The sequence below is a fragment of the Mustela erminea genome, chromosome 13 (genome assembly GCF_009829155.1).
Source record: "Mustela erminea isolate mMusErm1 chromosome 13, mMusErm1.Pri, whole genome shotgun sequence".
In the NCBI taxonomy this organism is placed as follows: Eukaryota; Metazoa; Chordata; class Mammalia; order Carnivora; family Mustelidae; genus Mustela; species Mustela erminea.
Genome location: NC_045626.1, coordinates 69,813,446 through 69,836,978, shown reverse-complemented (window position 1 = coordinate 69,836,978; position 23,533 = coordinate 69,813,446). Strand labels below are relative to the sequence as shown.

The 23,533-nt window shown below is 36.4% G+C and overlaps 1 protein-coding gene across 4 annotated transcripts in view; it reads left to right on the top strand.

Annotated features, from left to right (window-relative positions):
* The window catches only part of HORMAD2 (HORMA domain containing 2), a 97,391-nt gene that overhangs the window by 13,149 nt on the left and 60,709 nt on the right, over nucleotides 1-23,533 (top strand). For 2 of the 4 annotated variants that reach the window (XM_032309336.1, XM_032309335.1), the window contains exons 3-10: nucleotides 1,786-1,927; nucleotides 4,461-4,524; nucleotides 5,114-5,150; nucleotides 9,734-9,754; nucleotides 10,563-10,589; nucleotides 16,200-16,267; nucleotides 19,245-19,396; nucleotides 19,565-19,818. In XM_032309336.1, the coding sequence (XP_032165227.1) occupies nucleotides 1,786-1,927; nucleotides 4,461-4,524; nucleotides 5,114-5,150; nucleotides 9,734-9,754; nucleotides 10,563-10,589; nucleotides 16,200-16,267; nucleotides 19,245-19,396; nucleotides 19,565-19,818 (765 nt within the window). The remainder of the gene's footprint in view (nucleotides 1-1,785; nucleotides 1,928-4,460; nucleotides 4,525-5,113; nucleotides 5,151-9,733; nucleotides 9,755-10,562; nucleotides 10,590-16,199; nucleotides 16,268-19,244; nucleotides 19,397-19,564; nucleotides 19,819-23,533) is intronic. The other 2 variants (XM_032309337.1, XM_032309338.1) reach the window with 2 other exon arrangements.

Below are 23,533 nucleotides of genomic sequence, written 5' to 3'. Positions count from 1 at the left end.
TCTGTGGGTTAAGCCTCTGCCTTCGGCTCAGGTCATGATCCCAGGGTCCTGGGATCAAGCCCTGCATCGGGCTCTCTGCTCAGCGGGGAGCCTGCTTCCCCCTCTCTTTCTGCCTGCCTCTCTGTCTACTTGTGATCTCTCTGTCAAATAAATAAATAAAATCTAAAAAAAAAAAAAGAATAACTGTATATATTTTTCAATATATCATACACACACATATAAAATTTAGAAGGAAACTACTGTTAATATTGATACATTTTGTGAAAGGCTGACATTTTATAGAACCTTAATATTCTGTTGAACTCTAGTATGGAGATACATGGTGGTAGAATAGTAAATGAATAGTAGTTACATACAACTAGGGTAAGGGACACAGGAGGTGATAGGGAATAGGGGCAGAGGGGTGGGGTGGCAGATGAGGCAGGAGAGTTAGGCAAGGATAAGGCTTTGATAGTTCTCAGTGCCACACTAAGGTACTTGAACTCTATCCTACATGAATACTAGTCATGTCGTAATAATTTTGTATTCTTTAAAGTTGATAATGATGGCACTATGAAGGACAAAGTGAATGAAAGGAACTGTTGGCAGGAAGATCAGGGTCTGCCGCAGTAATAAAGAGGGAAAGTGAGTATGCCCTGAGTCAAGGCAGTTAGAGTGAGAAGGGAAAGGAGAAAATACATCTGAGAACTCCTTTAGAGAGAATTATAGGGTTTAGTGATTAGAAATGGGGTTTGAAATAAAAAGGGAAACCAGGGGTGCCTGGGTGGTTCAGTGGTTAAGCCGCTGCCTTCGACTTGGGTCATGATCCCAGCGTCCTGGGATCGAGCCCCGCATCGGGCTCTCTGCTCAGTGGGGAGCCTGCTTCCTCCTCTCTCTCTCTGCCTGCCTCTCTGCCTACTTGTGATCTCTGTCTGTCAAATAAATAAATAAAATCTTTAAAAAAAAATAAAAATAAAAAGGGAAACCAAAGACAACTCTTCTTCTAGCCTGAATGACTGGCATGGAGGCTGATTCTTCACTCTGACAATGAAATTTGGGATCAAGATGACAGAGATTAACTGAGTTTGAGGGGTCTGTAAAATGGTCTAGGTGTAGGGGTTCACAGAACAGAAACACAAAAGTGGGGCTCAGAACAGCCTGTATAGGCTATAGCCGAAGCAGTGAGACTAGATGACAATACCCAAGAAGTGAGAACTATGCAAAGAGAAAAGGACTGAAGACAGAATTTAAATGTTTAAATGTCAGAAAAACTGGAAAAAATAAAGAGATTGAGATAGATGTGGAGGGATGGGTAAAAATCAAAAGAAAACAGTGTTATGGCAGCTGAAAGAGAAGAGGGAAAATGTGGGCCAAAGTGTCAAACTGCAGAGAAGTTAGTACAAAGGACAGGAGAGGTCAATGATAGGATATACTTGATGACTTTGGAGAGAATAGTATAAAATGCAGGTTACAAAAGGCAGATTGCATTGCATTCTGAGGAATGTGTGAAAGGGAAGGAGATTATGTAATCTTAGTAAAACTCCAATTTTGCTTCAAACCCGTGGATCATTGTGAAATAAATTATACTAGTCTTGAATTATCTGGGTAACTCTCCCTGCCTTTCTGCTCTGCCTTGTCTGTGGAGATCAAATTGAATGCCATTTTCAAAGCCCTGTTTCCTTTTGATTACCTATAAAGGTATCAGATTTGAAGTCTTAAAAAATCTTCCCATCATTATCTGTGGTAATGGCATGATGGCTGAATATATTAAAGAATAACTAATCTTTTTCATCTTTTTCCCCCCAGGAAACCGTTTTTCCATCCCAAATCACTAATGAGCATGAGTCATTGATAATGGTGAAGAAACTTTTCGCTACTTCTATCTCATGTATAACATATCTAAGAGGCCTGTTTCCGGAGAGCTCTTACGGAGAACGCCATTTGGATGGTAAAGTTTAACTATTTACCTTGCCTGTTGTAGCCTTTTCCTCTACTTGGCAGGAGTAAACCTTTCAGTTCTCACGGTGTGCTAATTCCAGTTCATGGGATTGTTCATCAAGACCAATTTGCTAATTCATTTTCCATTTTAATTTCAGTATGTTTAGTGGTTTTACTTATAGGAATCATTAGTTCCTGGCTAGATACCAAATGACAGACTGAGAAGAAAAATCTGTATAGACAAGCCCAGTAATTTTAAACCATACCTATAAAAGCAACAGCTGGGTCAAAATCTATTTGGGTGCTATAGATCTGTGCTATTTTGTGCCTCAATTGAGTTTGTTCTTTGAGGTTTACTTTGGCATTGAGGCAATTTGATGGAGCCAGGTGAAAAACTCTTCTTTCTGTTAACACATATAAATATGCTGGAAGAACAGTATATTTATACCAAACCCATTTGTTGATTAGCATTGATAGAAAATCGCTATTCTAATCAGCACTTTTCTTTTCTCAATTGCCAGGTCTTCTACTTTACTCTCTTTTATTTCTGCATCTTAAACTGATGATCTCATTTCCTTACATTACTAGCACTTTCTGGCTCCTTTCCTTGTCTTGGATTGAAAGATAAAAATGTACCTAGGACTCCTCAATTTTTTAGAATCGTATTATTAGCTTAAAGAGCTGGATTGTGATAACAATTCAGAAAATCTTGCTGTTTTGTCACTAAAATGGGAACTGTCATTTGGGATAATAAATGGAGAGAGCTATAAGTTTCCTTGTAAGATCTCACTTTTCAAGATCTAACTTTACTTTAAATTCCTCACATCTGTATTTAATGATATACCTTGGCCTCATTCCAATTGTATTTTCTTAACATTTTGTCCTCTCTACTAGCTAGCATCAATGAAGTGCGTATGTACATGTGTGCATGTGTACAAGAGCATGACATTTGCAATCATGACAATTTCATTTGTGTCATGTCTTCTTTTGGTCTATAGAATATAAATCTGTAATAGTGAATATGGTTGCGTTTCTCCTTGTTTGGAACAGAATTGGGAAAAACTGGAAAAAGACACGTTTGGGGTAATTAATTAAGGGCTTATTGTGTGCCAATCACTACCCTAGACATGGGGGATGGATGTTAAAAAACAAAATTCAACCGAGTACATTTGAGGATCTAATTGGTTCTATTCAGTGATTCACAAAAAGTGTAGCATCCAATCTAGCAAATAGAAAGGAGCTCTGAGGAGCAGTATAAATTGTTAGACTGTTAGACTGTTAAAGGCAGAAATAGGGCAGGACAAGGAAGTCGCTAGTGAGAGAAAGGTTTGTCAGGCAAGGTCACCTTCCTTGCAGAGGGAAGGGTAGGGGTCTACCATGCAGATTACTTCACAAGTATTCATCAGGAAATTCCAGACTGACTGGTTAAAGGTTACATTCCTGCAATTACGTTTTGGTTTGCTTCTCCTCATTGGAGGCAAGTGACTCCATTTTAGGCTCCCTTGCTCTTTCCTTCTTCCTTCCCTCCTTCCTTCCTGCGTTCCTTCCTTCCTTTCAACAGAGTTGAAATATTATTATTATTTAGAGCTTTATTTTTTGTGGTAGTTTTCGTAGAAGTTGTATGTCTCCCTCTCAGTTCTTAAAGTAACATACATCATAAAAATGCTCAGTATTCCTATATTACTCTCTTCTAGTAATCTCAAAGTATTATACCAATACCAGCTTGGAGTAATTTTCATGTACCTCAATAGAGTTAGAGGGAGCATCAATTTTAGGAAAACAGTAAGAAAAGGTGAAGTGACATGCAAAGTCATAAATGAATCAGGGATTGATTTTGGACTGATGTAGTCAAAACTTTTAATATAATTTTCCTATTCTTCTCTACCTATAGTAAAGTAGTTGAATTTCAGATGGAAATTAATATTGGAGAATAATCCCATGGGAAAATTTTTCATCTTTATTTTCATTTAGGGGAGACAAATATGAGAGAACTGACTTGAGATTGAGGTACATGTTTTAAATTGGAGATGGTCTCAGTAGTCTCTTATGATTACTTGGAATTCAACAGAAGCGAAGAAGTGACACAAATTGTGCTGCATTGTAGAAGGGGCGACTACTAGACTATAATCAGAATTGGAACTAAGCTAGTTTTCAACATAGGACTTCTTTTGAAAGTAGATATTTAGAGATTCAAAATGTTTTTATAAGCTATAAAACTAAGTTATATAAATAAAATAGTTAAAGGAAATACCCTTTTTTAGCATGGACGATTTTAGTACAGTTATCTTTTAGTAGAGGAAAATAGACTGTATTTCTTTTTTTTTTTTAAAGATTTTATTTATTTATTTGACAGACAGAGATCACGAGTAGGCAGAGAGGCAGGCAGAGAGAGAGAGAGGAGGAAGCAGGCTCCCTGCTGAGCAGAGAGCCCGATGCGGCACTCGATCCCAGGACCCTGAGATCATGACCTGAGCCGAAGGCAGCGGCCCAACCCACTGAGCCACCCAGGCGCCCTAGACTGTATTTCTTTCTGTTTTTTGTAGACCTCAGCTTAAAAATCCTTCGAGAAGATAAAAAATGTCCTGGGTCACTGCATATTATCAAATGGTAAGTAATTGGTAGCCCACAAAAGTTGAACAACATTATTTTTATCATGGTTGAAATTACCCATAAGATTTTGTTTGGTAAGATTTTTCCTTAAAACCCTTCCTTCCTGTCTTTTTTTTTCACAGTTTCCTAGAAATTTACAACAACTATTCAATATAATTTTAAGATACTGATTTAGTTTTGTTTTTGAAAAAAATGGACTTGTATAAAGAAAGAAAAATATTGTATTCCTGAAACAAATATTATACTGTATGTCAACTTCAATAACAAAAATTTTTTAAAGAGAAAAATATCAATCAAAATTTGATTACTCATCGTATGCATGGCAGTATCTTAAATATTATGGGAGGCAAAAAGAAAAATAAGATGTGGTTCTCTACCTTTAAATTGCTTGCCTGTTACTTATAAAGATCTATCGATATATTAAATGGCATTGGGAGTTTTAAAAAAAAATGTTCAAGTGGGAAAGGTAAAATGATTACCAATTTAATGTACTTAAAAGCAAAAATTATAAATCAGTTCTATTCTTGGAATTTTTTTGACTTTTGCATCTTGTCCAAATTGATATCAAACATTTTTTTGTTGACAGGATCCAAGGTTGTTTTGATGCTTTGGAAAAGAGATACGTAAGAATGTTTTTAAGTTTGCAACAGTATTAGAGACTTATCTTTTATACCTTAAAAAAAAATTAGTTTTTGTTTTGTTGTTGTATATTAACAGTGCACTAGTGCCTACATTTGCATTTATGAAAGTTTCTTTTTATGTCTTTGTTGTCCTGTTGATGTCTTATTTTCATCAATTAGAAAGGAAACCTTCATTTTTCTCTTTTATATACTCATATCTTTTGACCACAGAATTTCCTCTGAAGTCACTGGAAGAGATCCAAAGGATGTGGGACAGGGGAGACAAGAATCTTGCATTTAGCACACTGAACATGTTCAAAATAGTTGTGATTCAATTCACAGATATGAAAGGAAAAAACAGACTTGAATAATTAGTTTTTATAGTTATTTTGTTAACTGTGTTTTGTGCATTTATATAACTTGTTCCCTCAAATAGCTAGTATTGTACCTTGAATTTTTATTTCTTTAAAAATTTCTTTAAAGATTTTATTTATTTATTTGACAGACAAGAGATCACAAGTAGGCAGAGAGGCTAGCAGAGTGTGTGTGTGGGGGGGAGCAGGCTCCCCGCTGAGCAGAGAGCCCGATGCAGGGCTCGATCCCAGGACCCTGTTATGGCCTGAGCCAAAGGCGGAGGCTTAACCCACTGAGCCACCCACGTGCCCCGTACCTTGAATTTTTAAAAATGCAGGTTGAATTTTAAGTGTATCAGATCTTTCTTGCTGCCCAAGACTGCTACGAAGGGTATAAAAATTAGAGACTCTAGTTCTAGTTGAAGAGACAAGATATATATAAATGAACCTTCTACCACTGCTTCCCCTCCTTTCCCCATCTATATCTTCTTTTAACTCCTTCTCAATTCTCATTCCCTTAAGTAATTTTGAGATGAATAAGGCTTATATTGGATTATTTAGTTGAACTCATTCATTTCCTTTTTCAATGAACAGTTATTTTTTATGATTTATTCAACACTGACCCGGGGGACTAAAGCATATAAAATTAAAACAGATATGGACTGTGCACACAAAGATTTTCTAGACCATGGCAGAAGAGAAATGATACTTCATATGCTTGGGTGATGATCAGCTATTATACACTGGCCCAGCTGTGCCTGTTGTTAAAATATGAAATACTCTGTATCAGGTGGTAAATAGCTGTTTTGCTGAGACCCTGAGTGACCCTCATTTTCTCCCCCTCACTTCACCATTGTCTCTTTTGGGATCTCTCCAGACCTATCTATAATCTAGCAACTAAACGGTTAATGTCTGGCCCAGGGGGAGCTTCCAGGAACCCAGTGCCAAGGCTAAGCTGGCAGTCTTTCTGATTGGCCTGTACCTGTGCCATATTGGGCTATAATATTGACTTTTTTCACATCAGCTTGATATTTTTGTGTAGAAATAGGGATTTTAACAGTAACTCTGTCATGAGTGTAAGTATCCATAATCCTCATTAGAAATTAATGCATACTAAAGGGAAGATACTGCTTGTGTGCAATAGAAATATGGAAAAGGAGAGGTTGTATCTAGTGAGGAGCATGAGGGAAATCTTTGAGAGAAAATGGCTTTTGAACTCTAAAGGCCCTTAGTACTTGGATAGGTTTATTTTTTTTTTTTTTAAGATTTTATTTATTTATTTGACAGACAGAGATCACAAGTAGGCAGAGAGGCAGGCAGAGAGAGAAGGAGGAAGCAAGCTCCCCGCAGAGCAGAGAGCCCGATGTGGGGCTCGATCCCAGGACCCCGGGATCATGACCCGAGCTGAAGGCAGAGGTTTTAACCCACTGAGCCACCCAGGCACCCCGAACTTGGATAGGTTTAAATGGAGACAGTCATCACCAGCATGCTGAACACTACTCATTCATTCTCCTTCATTCATTCATTTAGCAACATTTCTTGAACATCCATCATTGAGAGGCAGTGCAATATAGTTAAGAGCACAAGTTTTGGAATCAGTCTGAAGGGAATACCAGTTCTGCACTTAACACCTGTGTGATCTTGGGGAAGTACCTTAGTTTCTTTACATACAAAATGGGAATAATAACAGAACTTCTTAGGGTTGTTTGAGATAATGAACTAATCTAAACACTGGTTTTCAAATGTATGCTTGCACTGGAATCACCTGGAGAACTTGTTAAAAAACATTGTCAGGCTCCACCCCAGAATTTTTGATGTGAGAATTTGCATTTCAGATAAATTGCAGGTGATGTTGAGACTGTTGGTCTAGGGACCATACTTTGAGAATCACTGATCTAAAATATTTAGAACAATGCCTGGTGCCTAATAAGTGCTATGTATGTGTTAACTCTTTTTTATCCCTCCCTCCTTCCTTCTTCTCCCTTCCCTCTATCTCACTTTCCTTCCTTCCTCTCTTTCTATCTTCTCTTGTTCTTTCCCTACTTCTGTCCTTCCTTAATTCCCTCCCTTCCTCCCTTCCTTTCTTATCTATTTAATCTGTGCCATACATTTACCTAAATAGTAGATGAGATAAGAATGAGAGAAAGATGTGATTCCTCCACTCAAGGAGGTCACAATCTAATAGCATCACTTCTTAAATAACTACAATGAGTATTATGCCTCCATCAGAAAGGATGAATACCCAACTTTTGTAGCAACATGGACGGGACTGGAAGAGATTATGCTGAGTGAAATAAGTCAAGCAGAGAGAGTCAATTATCATATGGTTTCACTTATTTGTGGAGCATAACAAATAGCATGGAGGACATGGGGACTTAGAGTGGAGAAGGGAGTTGGGGGAAATTGGAAGGGGAGGTGAACCATGAGAGACTATGGACTCTGAAAAACAATCTGAGGGTTTTGAAGGGACGGGGGGTGGGAGGTGGGGGTACCAGGTGGTGGGTATTATAGAGGGCACGGATTGCATGGAGCACGGGGTGTGGTGCAAAAATAATGAATACTGTTACGCTGGAAATAAAAAAAAAAAAAATAACTACAATGTTACCTGTACTAAAAGAACACAGTGTGATGAGAAAAGATTATCTAGCTAGTTTGATGGATTAGTTTTACTTAAATGATTACCTGTATGACTGAATCCATTAAATTTACTGTTTGGGGAGATTAAAAGACAATAAATTAGATGGATGACTTAGGCTGTTAATGGTATTTACATTTGTTTTTCAGTTGTTAGTATCTTAAACTTCCTACTAGGAAATAATTAATGTGTTAAAAATAGTTTGAGTTGAGTCAAGTTTGAGTATCAAGATCTTGAAAGATAGTCCTCTGTTGAAGATGATTATTTCTGGTTGTGAAATTCTGGGTGATTTTACCCTGTTTCCTTTGTAGTTGATACTATGTTCAAATTCTTTAAAGTAAGTATGTATATATTTTTAGATAATTATTATAAAGAAGAGACTATATTGTACCTAACCTCCTAATCTGTCTCCCTGTTCCCATTTTCAATCCCCTGCCATTCCAACTCACTGTCCATACTACATTCTTTTAGAAATCTGAGTCTAATTATTCCAATCTCTTGCCTGAAAATCTTGCACAGCTTTTAAAATAAAGTTGAGAGTCCATCATAGAGAACCTGTATGATCTGAGGGGTCTTCCCTGGCATATACTGCCCCCACCTCAGCCTAGATTGTCCTTTTGTTTAATGTTCTCAAGCACCCTGTCTGCTTTGTCATAGCAATTAATACAGTTATAATGATGTCCCTATCTGTTTGCTTTTTTGTTTAATGTTTTCTTTCCTCCTGGTCTGCATGTTCCCTGAGATCAGGGGCCATGTCTATTTTTGAATGAGTGAATGAATGAGCTATTAATCAAATAATTAATAAAGAATTTCAGTATGTAGTCTCAAAATTATATTGTATGCAGTAACCAAAATAGCCACACAGTGTCACTAAAGTTTTAGTCCTTTGGGTGAAATAGGTGAATAATTTTTTTTTTTTAAATAGGTGAATAATTTGACATGAAATTATGGTTGGGAAATTTTCTTTAAAAAAAATTTTTTTTTTTTAAACTAGGCTCTGTGACCAGCATGGGGGCTTGAACTCACGACCCTGAGATTAAGAGTCACATACTCTAACAACTGAGCCATTCAGGCACCCCGGTCCAGAAATTTTCTAATTTGTATTCCAGTTTTTCAATTTTTATCAGAGGCTAGATTATATCTCTCTATATTGGCTTACTCTTTCAAGCAGAGGGTATCTGTTTATAGTAATATGTATGTAGGTAGGGCAAGGGTTTTATAGACCTATCAGACTTTAAAAATTTTTACTTTAGTAGACTAGTTTCAAAAAATATTTTTTGAGATACTGTGGCATATTTAATATTTAGTAAAAATGAGTTATTTGGTGTATCTTTTGCCTCCCAAACTAAAATATAACTTTTAGAGAGTATAGATAGTTATCTTTTTTTTTTTTTTGCATCCCTCCTCTCCAGCAGAACCCTATGTATGGAAATTTATATTTACTTGAATGAATGAGTGAATTAATATCCCTTTTTAAGGTCTTCTACCCAAATCTTAGGAACCTCTCTGAAGTCATATTTTAATTAGCCTTTATTAAAAATAATAGTAATAATATCGGTACAAGTATGTAATGACAGTAGTTTTCTTTTCTCTTGAAGCTACACATGGCAGTACTTACAGTAAGTACACACTTAAAGACCAAATCCATGTCTCTACTATATTGTTTTTTGGCAAGTAAAACATTAAAACAGTACTATCCCCACTTCTCCCTGAATTTATCTGCCCTATGACATTTTAGAATAAAAAAAAATAGAATCTGCCAGAAGTTTTTAAAAAAGGTTTTATTTATTTTATTTATTTATTTGACAAAGACAGAGAGACACAGCAAGAGAGGGAACACAAGCAGGGGGAGTGGGAGAGGTCGAAGCAGGTTCCCGCCAAGCAGGGAGCCCAATGGGAATTGTGGTCCCAGGGCTTGATACCCAGACCTTGGGACCACAACTTGAGCTGAAGGCAGATGCTTAATGACTGAGCCACACAGCCGGCCCTAGAATCTACCAGAAGTTTCAGTGAAAGATCACAAATGATGTATTTCTTAGGTATATTACAGTACATGGGAAAGTATATAGTATATACTGTCTGCTTCACATATTGGTTATCAGGATTTCATTTTTTTTGAATTACTTTACACACACGGGAGTTTTTTGTTTTTGTGGTTTTGTAGCTTTCTTGAAATTTTGTGTGCTTCTGAATATAACATGCTATGAATAGTTAAGAATAGAAAGAAAATGAGAAGATAACATGGAGAGTCTTAGATATTTGATTTATTTAAATATTTTTAAGCCATAACAAATTATCTTGAGATATGTATATCTCATTCCTCAATTAATAGAGCACAAATTGAACTTTTCACATAGAAAATGTTTTCTGTGAGGAGTAATCTAGTAAATTTCAGAAATTAAATGTTATTTATTTCTCCTTAAACAGCTTTACACAAATCCCAAGGAACCTGAGGTAAGAACACACATTGAGATGGAATTATATTTAAATATATTTACCTGAGTTGAGGCTGTTGATTATGTCACTAGATTACTATATGAGCAAAGTAACTTGTCATGAGCTCTTTCGGTGTGTTTTGTTATAAATGTCACCGATTCTTTATTATGAGATTTTAAAAACTACTTAGGAGTGTTAAAAAAAAAAAAAAAGCATAGAGGAGCCTATTCCCTAACATGTTAAAATTTAAAATCTCTCCATGTATACAACTATGTTTTATTATTTATTTTAACTGATTCCAAATCCTTTTTGTTTGTGGCCTTTTGGAAAAAAACAGCATAATTCTAAACTTTTCCCCTTTTTGACAACTAAATTCTCCCTTATTTGACCTTTTCATAGATTTCAGATCTTCTTCTTTCTCATAATTTCTTCCCTATTGAATCCTACTCATTTTCAAGGCCAATTTATGTTCAAATCTTCCATGAAATCCTCTTGGCCTATGCTGTTCACAGTAATTTCCTCCTCTAAATTCCTTTTCTGATGGGACCCCACAATTTAATACTCTCAGTTGATTCATGTAGATTACTTTATCTCTTCAATCAGATTCTGAATTCTTGAGGACAAGTGTCTTGTCTTATTTTCTATCTCCCAGAGTGAATATCATAGTCCTGGACATGTAATAGTTACTTGTACTACTCTGGCAATGGCATAGAGATGGAGAGAAAAGTCCTCGGTTCTCTCTTTTCATTCTCTGTACTTTCCTCCTAGTTTTCTTTCCTTCTTCTCTTTCCTTCTTCCTTGCTTTCAATTTTTCTTCTTAAGCCTATAGATTTAGCTTAATTGGTAGCATTCCTTTCTTGGGAAGATTATAAACAACTGTTTGAACAAGTTGGAGGAAAACTGGTACATACAGGTGGGTAAAAATTCCTCAATGCCTGAACTACCCCTTTTGATCTTTGTCTCTTGTTTAGTTTCAAAATGCTTCCCCCCCCCCACCACCTTTAGGTTTGAGGGGAAGTTTCCCAAACTAAAACTTTCTGATAAATTATAAATAAAGTGGTCATTTTCTTAATGCAATGAATTATTTTGTTTTCTTATGTATTTAAAACTCCTAATCTGAAAGCAGTGCTTTTGACGTAGTAAAATGCTGGGCTTATTGGGCTTAACTACAGAAAACTCTTAGAGTATGTGTGTGGAGGGGTGGGGGTGCTGTTAATGAGGTTTGATGCAGGCAAAGTAATGAAGTTAGAAAACAAAACCTTATAATATGAAGTGCTGAGCTATCATTTATAACCTAGAAAAAAATATTTTGAATGCTTATAGATCATTCCATGTAGCAGTGATCTCTAACCTCTGTGTGTACACTTTAGACTGCTAGAAATTTTAGTGACCTGTTTGAGGATATTAAAAGACTCAAAACACACCAAACGAGTCAGCAATAAGTACAATATGACTATGGAATAGCGACGTTCACAATGTTTAAAAATATCTGTGGGATTACACTATTTTATAGTTGATATTTAGCATCAAGTTGCTGATACAATCACTTGCCTCCTTAATCTCATTCTTTTTTTGTTGTTAAAAATTTTATTTATTTATTTTGAGAGAGAGAGCAAGCGAGAAGAGAGCACATGCAGGGGAGAGTGGCAGAGGGAAAGGGAAGAGCAGACTCTGCCAAGCAGGGAGCCGCCAGTCATGGGGCTCGATCCCAGGACTCTGGGGTCACAACCTGAGCTGAAGGCAGACACTTAAATGACTGATCCACCAGGCTCCCCACTCATTCTTTTATATACTCACAAAACAACATTCTCATGTAAGCACAGTCTTTTGGTGTTTATCTGATATTGTGCCATGTTTCTTGACTCCTATCTGTAGAAGTATTTCCTTCCCTAATCAAAACTGAAGAAACAATAGCAATATTAATATATACATGAAACAAAAATATATTTTATGCATGGATTAAAAATTGTAGCAATCTTGTGAAGAGTCAGTACAATAATCGCAAACCCCTGTCTTATATAAGTATGCTTACTGAGTTCAGGGGCCAATGGAGTTTTGGACATTGCACGAAGTTGTGGTATTTCTGTACTAGAAGTTTTGTTCTGGTTGCTCCATATCATGACAGAGATGAATTGACAAAAGTGACTAAAATAGTGAAGAGGGACAGTGTAGCTTTCCTATAGATAAACACTATGCATGGAGGGTATTAATAAGCTGTACCAAAATGTAAATATGTTAAGGAAAGGTTCACACAACTTAATGCATGATAGTATGGGGGGACACCTGGGTGCTCAGTCGGTTAAGCAACTGAGTCTTGATTTCAACTTAGATCTTGATCTCAGGGTGGTGAGTTCAATCCCGGTGTTGGGCTCCACCCAACAAAGAATGACTATGTATCAATACTGTGAGGACAAAAATCTTACTGTTTCACCGTCTATTCCTTTGTGCCTATTGGAGGTGGTCAACATCCATTTTTAATAGATTGTTTCAAGAACTGAAATATACATGGTTACTGTTTCTAGCCACAATTTGGTTTTAGAAATGTTGTTAAAAAAAAAATCCTTGTAGGATGAAATCCTAATTGATTGTGAACTCTATCCTGACTGAGTATTTAATCAGCAAATATTAATTGGGTTCTCTTTATGTGCCTAGCACTGTTCAAGGTATAAAAACACAGGAGTTAATGGGATAGACAAGATCCCTGCTCTCTGGAAGCTTGCATTCTTACATCCTTAGGGGAGAATAAACAATAAACAAACAAAAATGAGCAAAACAGTTTCAGATAATCCTACTGCTATGAAGAAAATAAAAGAAAGGTAATGTGCTGGAGAATACTGAGGCAGGGAATGGAGGAGGAAGGATTGGAATATAGTCTGTGGAAGGCTTCAGAGCTAAGCCTCAAAGGCCAGAGGAATCAGCCTATGCAGGTCTGTAGGAGGCAATGGCATGTGACTGGCAGAATAGCACAGTGGTTAACATTGTAGGTGCTGGAGTCAAATTCCAGCTCTAACACTTACTAGCTTCATGTATAATGAGGATAATAATACCTACATCAGAGCACTGACTGCATAAGAATGAATAAATGTAGAGCATTTAGGGCAGTGCCCAAATATCATCATCAACTGGAGACAGCATGTTCCAGAGGGTAGCTGTGCAAAGGCTCTAAGCCAGCAAGGCATCTTGTGTGTTCATGGAAAGGGTGCCCTGAGCCTGAAGCTTAGTGGGTAGGAGGGAAAGAAGCAGAAGATAAGGTCATAAAGGTAGACAAGGGACAGATGTGTAAGATCTTGTGGGCTAAGGTAAGTTTTTGGATTTTGTTCTAAGAAAAATGGGAAAATGTTGGGGTGTTTAAGCAAAGGAGTGACATGGTCTGACTTGTATTTTCAAAAACGCTTTTTGGCTATAGAACAGAGGATGAATTACTGAAGGAATAGTTTGCAAGCAAGGAGATCAGATGAAGTGAGATAGTGGTGGTTTGGACAGGATGATAGTAATGGATGGACTTAGAATATGCTTTGGAGATAGTCCTGAAAGGTCTTGCCAATGGATTGGAATGTGAAGGGAGGAGAAAAGGTTACATATGTGATTATTGCTTTGGTATCTGAATATATTCAATATGATTAACAGAAATGATTGCTGTGTGGCTTAAAGGCCCATCTTTATGAAGCGACACATTAATCTGAAAAGCAAGAAAATGTTTTATGCTTTTATTTAAGAAGAGACTAGTGCCTGCTGTAAATGTATCTTCTGTCATAATCAGAGTCAGATTGAAGTTATATGGAATTAGCATCTTCTGTAAGACCATTGTAAACATAACTCTCCCATGAATTGCTTCAGGGACCAAATAACATGTTAATAAAATTATCAGCTGCTAAAGGATCTACTCTTGTTATAATTAAAAAAATAAAAGATAGCTCAGAGCATCGAAAAGCTAGAATTTGCTGTGAAACATGGGCAGGCAGGAAGAATAGACATTGTTTGCTTGGCAGGGCAATTACATGCAGAATGAACAAAGAGAGGATGCTGTGTATCTTGCCTATCTGGGGCGAACCTCTGGTATCACATACCTCTCCTACTATACTCACAAAACAGCCTTCTAAATTTTGTTTGATTTCCCAAGTACACTGTCTTGCTAGAAAAATATTTTTTTCTTTTAAATTAAATCCACTACAAATCAGTTGTCTTGAGTTTAAGCAGCATGATCCAATTTCTTCAGGACTTGATAACCTGTGATTAACCTGTTTTCTAAGGTTTTAAGATCAGTAGAGTGGGGGGAACAAGTCTTAGAGTAAAGTAAGAGAAGCACTGAGGCTTTCTGATCAATCTAACATCCTCATACTCATAGTATGAAGACCAAATATTGAAACACATGACTGACGGGCACTTTTTGTGTTCTGACTTCAACTTACGCCCTTTGCCTGTCTTTTGGACCTTCTCCAGATCTGTGGACAAAGCTATACAGTGTATATGGGCCAAACTTTGCTTCAACTACAAGACAGTCATTTTACATGAAGTATGTCTCTTATGAGAACATGTGTCCCTCTTTATTTCTAGCTTTCTAAACAGTGAGGAGAGCAAATAGCAGTGGTATCTGAGTTTTTAGTGCAGGATCCAAAAAAAAGAGACCTGATGTCATAGATCCTGGTTTCTTTTTGAATTTTTCTAGTTTCTTGTTGCCATTCTGGTCTTGCCTGAATTACTGTAGTAGGCTCTTAATCGCTGTCATGGTTCCCACTTCTTCCTTCTTCACTATAATGATCTTAAAAACATGCAGGTTATTCCCATGCTTAAAACACTTCACTGTATTTCTGGTTTACTTAGAATAAAATCCAGACCTCTTGTTGTGGCCAGTAAAGCTCCACATCCTCATCTCCTACATTCTCTTACTTGCTTACTCATCACCAGCCACTTGGCTTCCTCTTTGACCTGAAAGAGGCTTGCTTTCCTGATTTAGAACTTTGCACTGCTGTTCCCTCTGCCTAGGATACACTGCCCTCCCCCAGATCTGCACGTGACCCCCTTTTGTCACTGAGGCTCAGCTCAAGCATCATCCTTTCAGGGAGGCCATCCTTGGCCTTCCAAACCAAATCAGTACCTCTGCCTTCTATTCTCTCATAGCTTGTGCTTCCTGTTGTTCACAGTACTTACTACTACCTGAAATTATTTTTTTTTTTTACTTATTTATTGACTGTCTCTCTCACCAGGCTGTCTATTCCAGAAAAACAGGGACCTTTTTTGTCATGTACACCACTTTGACTCCAGTGCCTAACACAAAGTAGACATTTGATAAATATCTGTTAAATGAATGAATGGTTTCTCAAACTGGTTTCACTGTCATTTATGTATGCCAGGTCAGGTACTTGATGCTGTGTCTTAGGTTCTCCAGCTTTGAAAGAATAACAATAGAATTTGCCATCTAACTCATTTTTAGCATGGAGGAGAAAAATTAAGTTATCTTTATATCTGGAAATATTACTCCTGAATAATGTCATGCTGTGAAACAAAGAGGTATGTATGTAAGTAGTATAGTAGGTATACAGTAAAAATATTCCTCACCTATTACCAGATAAGGTTCTGGATTTCTTTTTTGTAAGTAATTTCTTTCTCTATTCCCTTTGACATTTCTAGAAAGTGACTGAGATATACCAGTTCAAATTCAAATACACAAAAGAAGGAGCCACTATGGATTTTGACAGGTAGAATCTAATTGTTTAATGAACATGAGAAATAGGACTGAGGTAAACATAAGCTTCTTGAAGCCATAGATAGGCTTTATATTTCCTTTGTAACTTCCCCAATAATCCTACAAAACCCCTCTATTATTAATAATAGTAATAATTGTTTAAATTTCTGAAATCCGTGGATGAAGTTGGTGGGAGTAGAGTCTTCCTTTCCCTCCTTTCCTCCTCTCCTCATAGGTTATGTTAGTGGGGTCTAAAGGCAACTAAGTTTGGTGATTAAGAGTTCCATTTCCTAAAGCAGAGACCTAGCTTGAAATACTCCATTATTAGTCTAACTTTGGACAGATTACTCAACCTCCCTAGATATTAGTATTCTCATCTGCACAGTGGAATTAATAATATTTACATCGTATGGTTGTTGTGACTATTAAATTACAATGCACATACAAATCTTTGCCCATGCCTGTCATGTATTAGAAAGCCAGTAAATGGTACCTTGTGGCAGTGGTGGTGATGGTAGTGGTCCTTGGAGCCAGTGGTGGTTGGTGGGTGACGTAACAGTAGAAATTATATTAATGAGACTGTCTACATGGTGTTGACTGAAGAACTTTGTAAGATTCTACTTAGATACTAACCTGAAGTTTCTTGCTATGCCAAGATATTAATCTCCTTTGCCCTCGATATAGACAGACTGGATCTGGAGTAGATGAAACCCCTGAACATTATAGATGCAAACATTCTCATCTACTTCTCCCAGCATGTCATACAAATGTAATTTTTTATGTGTGTCCCTATATGGAAAAGACTGAAAAGCACTACATTTTCCTATCGATTTTATAATACCAAGTTTAGATATACTAATGGTTTAAAGAGGAAAGTCAAGAGTATTTGCTTAACAAGATTCCCAGGGTAGGAGATGTTTTATTGAAGAGCAACATTTTTTCCTATCCCAGTAGCTATTAGATTCAGAAAGATCTAAGTTTTGCTGATGAGATGGAATAGAAGTGGAGCAGGTGGATGGTGGTGAAAAGGCCTGGGTGGTAGAGGGATCCCAGTCAGGGGAATGAGTGCCCATGAAAGGAGCAACTCTGAAGAGAAATGTGGCCTAATTCTCAATTTTCTGCTATTAGCTCTGTCTTATCATTTACTGCAAGTTTGAGGATTTCTCTCTGAGATTCACTTCCTTAATTATCTTCTTATTTGTAAAACTTACAGCACTAAGATGTACAGAAGAAGTAAGTTTTAGGAATGAGAATTAAAATATTAATCATCATAAGCTAGCATTTATATAACATTATACAGATTGTACAGCGCTTTTCATGCATATTCTCCCACATTAAACAGTTGCCTTTTACTCTCCAAAATTTAAATATAAGTGCTACTGGCAACCAGATTAATCTCTTTTGTTATGAAGGCACATATGCCAAGTGATGAGCAATAAAACAGAAATGGCCAAATCTTTCAGCAATTTCAGAGAAGAAAATGCATATTACTAATTTCCTAGAAACCAAAGGTAGACATTTATTTAAATGATTGGTCATATAAAATCACCTTATCACCTCTTGTCTTTAAAAGAGTGCAGGGAAGTCTTGAGTATGATCTTACATGGATATGATTTTATAAATATGATGTATACTGAGAGATCCCATGAGCGAAATGCTATAGCCCTTCACTCGGGTTACCTATTTCAAATTGGTTAAATTTTTTTTTTTTCCAAATTGGTTAAATCTTCGTAGAGAAAACTGTGTTGTTCAAATTCAAAAAAGGAGGAAATGTATCCACTTAATAATGTCTGTTTTATGAATCTACGCTTCCTGCAGTAGCTCAGTTACTCAGGATTATGATTCATTATTGAGTGCTTATTATGTGAGAGGCATGTGCAAATATATTGCAGTGATAGTCCTTCCTAGAAGCTACTCAAATATGAGACCAATTTGGGAAGAAATTTTTGGAGAGAAATAAAAACATATTTAGAATCAGAAGGTAATTCGATTCAACTTGTACATTCATTCATTAATTCCACAAATGTTTACTGAATATTTACTCTAGCTGGCCACAGAAAGTACTGTGGACACGAAAGATAGAGCTATGCATAATCTAGAGGGGGCCATACAATTATACATAGGAGTAATGTATAGGAATTATCAGGGAAAACTTCCTTGAAGAGGTCTCACATAAGCTAGCTATTAAAGGATGAATTCAGGAGAGTCAGGAAAAGAAGTGGGAAAAGCAAATACAAGCAAACAAAGTGAACAACATATGCGAATGCACGTGGGTTAGAAGAAACTGGGCAGTAAATGCAGATGAGGTTGGAGGTGAGGGCGCGGGTGCTCATGAAAGGTATTGTACACCTACCTTCTTGAATTTGATTGAAAGGTGATGAGTGTACTAGAAGAATTTTAAGCAGGAGAGTGACAGGAGCAGATTTTCCTATTAGGTATATTATTGCAGTGGTGGGATAGAGAATAGCCATTGTTGCAATCCATGTAAGAGGAAGGGATGTCTCTGACAAATAACCAGACGGTAGAAAGGCCCAGAGCTGATGACCAATTTTCCAAATAGAAAATCTGGAGAGGTGTAGAAATATGTATAAGTTTATTCCACAAAGTGAGCTAACTGACCTAGAGTGTCTAACTCACTTGACAAGGTCATTCAGTTAGTTAGCAGCAGACCCAATATTAGATTTCAAGTCTCCTAATTCCAAATCCATTGTTCTCACTACTATGGCATGTGGTTATTTGTAACTCAGATTTTTTAAAAATCAGGTCATATTTAAAATGCCTTACAGAAACTTGCTACTTAAGAAATCCATTGTATATACATTGCAAAAAGTACAATGACTGCTCAAATTTACATTCTAAAAATGGTCTCAAGTGTCCTGATGTTTACTTTATATTTATTTGATCATATGGTAAAGAGTTTTGTTCTTTTTTAAAAGATTTTCAATATTATATATGATTGAAAAGTATGCTGTTTTTCTATATGGTTATAGCAGTAGTACAAGCTTCGAAAGTGGGACAAACAGTGAAGATATTAAGAAAGCCAGTGTTCTATTGATCCGTAAATTATATATACTGATGCAGAACCTTGGACCCCTTCCTAATGATGTTATACTTACTATGAAACTCCACTACTATAATGCGGGTAGGTGGATACCTCTAGTTAAATTCCTTCTTAAGTGTCAAAGTAATATTTTATATATAGAGATTTTGTAAATATCTGAAAGAGATATTTGTTGCTACACATGAAAGATTAATTTGGCATCTTTGAAACTCACAGTTTTCTTGGTTTTCTGCCCTTTTCATTTTGCAGTGACTCCACATGATTACCAACCCCCTGGTTTTAAAGAAGGGGTAAACTCGCACTTCCTGCTGTTCGAGGGGGAGCCTGTAAACCTGCAAGTGGGATTGGTCTCCACTGGCTTTCATAGCATGAAAGTAAAAGTCACAACTGAGGCCACCAGAGTGTCTGATTTGGAGAACAATCTCTTTCAGGAGAACAGCACTACTGAGATCGGTCATCAGGGTCTAGACTTTGATGAAGAAGAAGAAGAATGCAACAGTCACGTAAGGCAAAGCTTTATAGACCCTCCATTGCTTCACTTAAACCCAACTAACATTTTTAATTCCTACCTAGGTTATATTACCATAACAGTCCAGTGGAATATGTCAGGTATAAAAACTAAGACAAAAGTAGCCTCTGGCCTTGGGGAGTCTTTATTGTAAAAGAGGTACTGTCTTTAAGAAGGGAATATACTTCGAAATTCTCCATGACTAGGAGAAAAAAAAGTCTTTCCAATATACTTCTTTTATAAAAGGTATCCACAGATTTAGAAAAATTGGGTCTTTCTTTTTTTCATTTATAGGTAACATTTTTAGGACTTAAAAAATATTCTACATATTATTCATACTCACTGGAGGAATAAATAAGTTCTTGATTACTAGGATAATTGAGTGGGGGGATGTTGGGGGAGAAAAAGTTATGGATAAAATCAAGTTAGAGTGAAAACAATATGATAGTCAACTGTTGGTTATGTAGAGAGAGACAAGCTGTGGGGCTAAGTCCCTGGGGAAGGCCAGGGGTCTAGAGTGTTTAGGGCCACTGGAGCCAAACAGATAGGGTTCTGAGCCCTTTACTTTTCTACTTCCTCCATTAGAGACTTGGAGTTGAGTACTTGCTAGGGCCCCACTTTGCCCTAGGTAAATCCACACCCTGTCATCCAGATAACAAAGTTTACTGTATGTCAATGTTGTATTAAAAGGGTTCTGAGTTAGACAAAAAATTTTCAGACTGCTTAATGGTAGGTGATGCTATATAATAATCTTTTCAGGAGCTATTTTCAAATTAGGATGGTAATTTATTTGCTTGAGATAATTTGAGTCCTACTTAAACAGATACTGTAGTAAATAACTCTTGCAGATTCTTCTGGTTCTTTAAATCTGTGTTATATTTGATATATTGAAAAGAGGTCTTAATTAATATAAATAATATAACCAAACAACAGGATTTTGTTTTTAGTATTTTCACAATGTCACACATGCTAATGGCTTTAAAGTTTGATGCAACTCTTCTGATTCTGTTCAGGAAAATGCAGTTAACATAGATTAGTTAACAATAAAGGTTAAGAAAAGAAAAGAATGGACATGTTTAAACTGGATTTTTATCTTTTAAAATTGAGAATTTATCTTTTACCAATGGGAATGAAAGTGGACAACTTGAAAATGAATGATTCAATTGATAGATTAAATAAGATATGTGATAACACTTTCCAAGCATATGTTTAGTAGGAACTATATATACAAAATCAGGACTTTGTGGTAAACTCATTCAATTCAACTTCTCAATTATATGAAAGAATTTATTATGTCCAGTGAACAGCTTACTGACAATTTGTCACTAAAAATTCTATTGTTTTCCTTTATGGAACATACACATTCATACACTGACATACATATGTAGAACATTTTATGTTTTTAAAAATCATTTTATTTTGAAAATATCACTTACAGCGGAGTGTATGAGATAGTACGTACGTTTAAAGAATAATGAGAACATCCATGTAGCTTCCATTCAGGTTAAGAAGTAGAACACTGTCACTTCCTCAGGAGCCACCATGTGACTCACTCACTGTACCACTCACTGCATCACTTCCTTCTCCAAATGTAACCCTACTCCTAACTTCTATGATAATCCTTCTATTACTCTTCTTTATAATTTTACCATCTATGAGTATATCCACTTGTTTAAAACTTTTATATAAATGTAATCATACTCTTAAGTTATTTTTCTATGATTTGCTTCTTTTGCTTGACCATTTATTTGTGTGTGGTGGTTCATTTTTACTGCTGTAGAATTATTCTACTCTTTATAGACATTCTTTCTTTCTTTTTAATTGTTACAAGCCTTCATATACAAATCTCCTGGTATATATTTGCAAGGGCATCCCTAGAGAATATACCAAAGAATCCTAGGGCTTATACATTAGCAACTTTATTAGTAATGTAGAACTGTTTTCCAAAGTGGTTGTTCCTGTTAGGGTCCATAATCAAAGGAGCGAGACTGATACAAAGCGAAGGTCAAGCAAAGCTTTATTTCGCGCCAAGCATCAAGAATCATACTGACTGCTCAGGGCCGTTTCTTGCAAAGAGGCGACCCCTCCCAGCCTCACAAACTAACTTTTATAGCGGTAGTTTAGCCGGGCTATACACAGGTGGCCAATGAGATTGCAATACACAGAGAAAACTACACAGTCCTGCTAAGTCTGCCACACACAGAAATAAACTGCTAGGTCACACATGGGTGGCCAATTGAATTTCAATTTACCCTAGTAGATATATGCACGCCCAACTGATTGGACATCTTCACCTGGCCTGACCCGCCCCTGTATCTAGGCTTTGCAAGTAAGTTCCTCTGGGAGGGGCAGGGTCAATCTAAGTTTACTGCATAGGGTCAATCTAAGTTCACTACATACACTTGATCTTACATAAACACAAAATGACTCCCTCTGGCCAACCAGGCCCTTACAGTTCCCATTTGTACTCCACCAATAGTGGAGGAGAGTGCTCTACATTCTTGCTACCACTCAATATTATTTGAGTTTATGTTTCCTATCTACTGGATATAAAAAAGAGTAATACTTCATGATTTTTATTTGTATTTCCCTGATTATTAGTGAGTTTGAGCATCTTTTCTTGTGTGTTGGCCATTCTGGTTCTCTTATATATAAAGTAACTGTTCAAGTCTTTCATTTCTTTTTTTATTGGATTATTTATCTTTTCCTCATTGATTTACAATATATGTTTTGATTAATAATTTTTCTTTGCTTATTTATGTTGTAATATTTTTTCCAGGTTTGTGGCATGTCTTTTCACTTTTTAAAAGATGTCTTTGGCAAAGAGAAGTTCTTTTTTTTTTTTTCCTGGTAAAGAGAAGTTCTTAGTCTTAGTGTAATCAAATATTTTCCTCTAACATGTGCTTTTGAATGTTTTTAAGAAGTTTTTCTTTACCTGAGGCCATTTATAATACAGTAGTACCACCTTATATGTGATTTGGCTTTCTGCAGTTCAGTTATCCTCCATCAGCTAGAGTCTGGTAGTAGATAATCCTTCCTCTGACATATTGTCAGAAGGTAAATAGTAACCTAACAGTACATCACAATGCCTACATCTCTCATCTCACTTTATTTCACTACATAGGTACTTTATCATCTCACATCAACACAAGAAGAAGGGTGAGTATTAAGTAAGATATTTTGAAAGGGAGATAGACCATACTCATATGACTTTTATTACATTGTTCTAATTTATTAATAGTTATTGCTAATCTCTTACTGTGCCTTATACATTTAACTTCACTTTGGGCATGTATATGTAGGAAAAAAATAGTATATATAGGGTTTGGTACTATTTATGGTTTCTGGCACCCACTGGAGCTCTTAGAATATATTCCCTGCAAATAAGGGGGACTACTGTATTCTCCAGTATTTTATTCTAAGAATTTTAGGCTTTTCTTTTTACATTTAGGTTTTTTATTCCACTTCAAGTTTATTTTTATTTGTAGTATGAGATAGACCAGACCCCTTTAAAATTTTTAAATTCAAGTATAACTTATAGAAAAACACATCAGAATGATACAGCTCAATAAATATTCACAAACTGAACATCAGGGCTGGGATGAGGGTGAGGCAAGCAAAATGAGAGTAAGTGGGTTCTTAAATTTTGCTTCTTAGACAACTTGTTTGTCTCACCTTTGTCCCAGCCTACTGAATAAACATGTGAAATC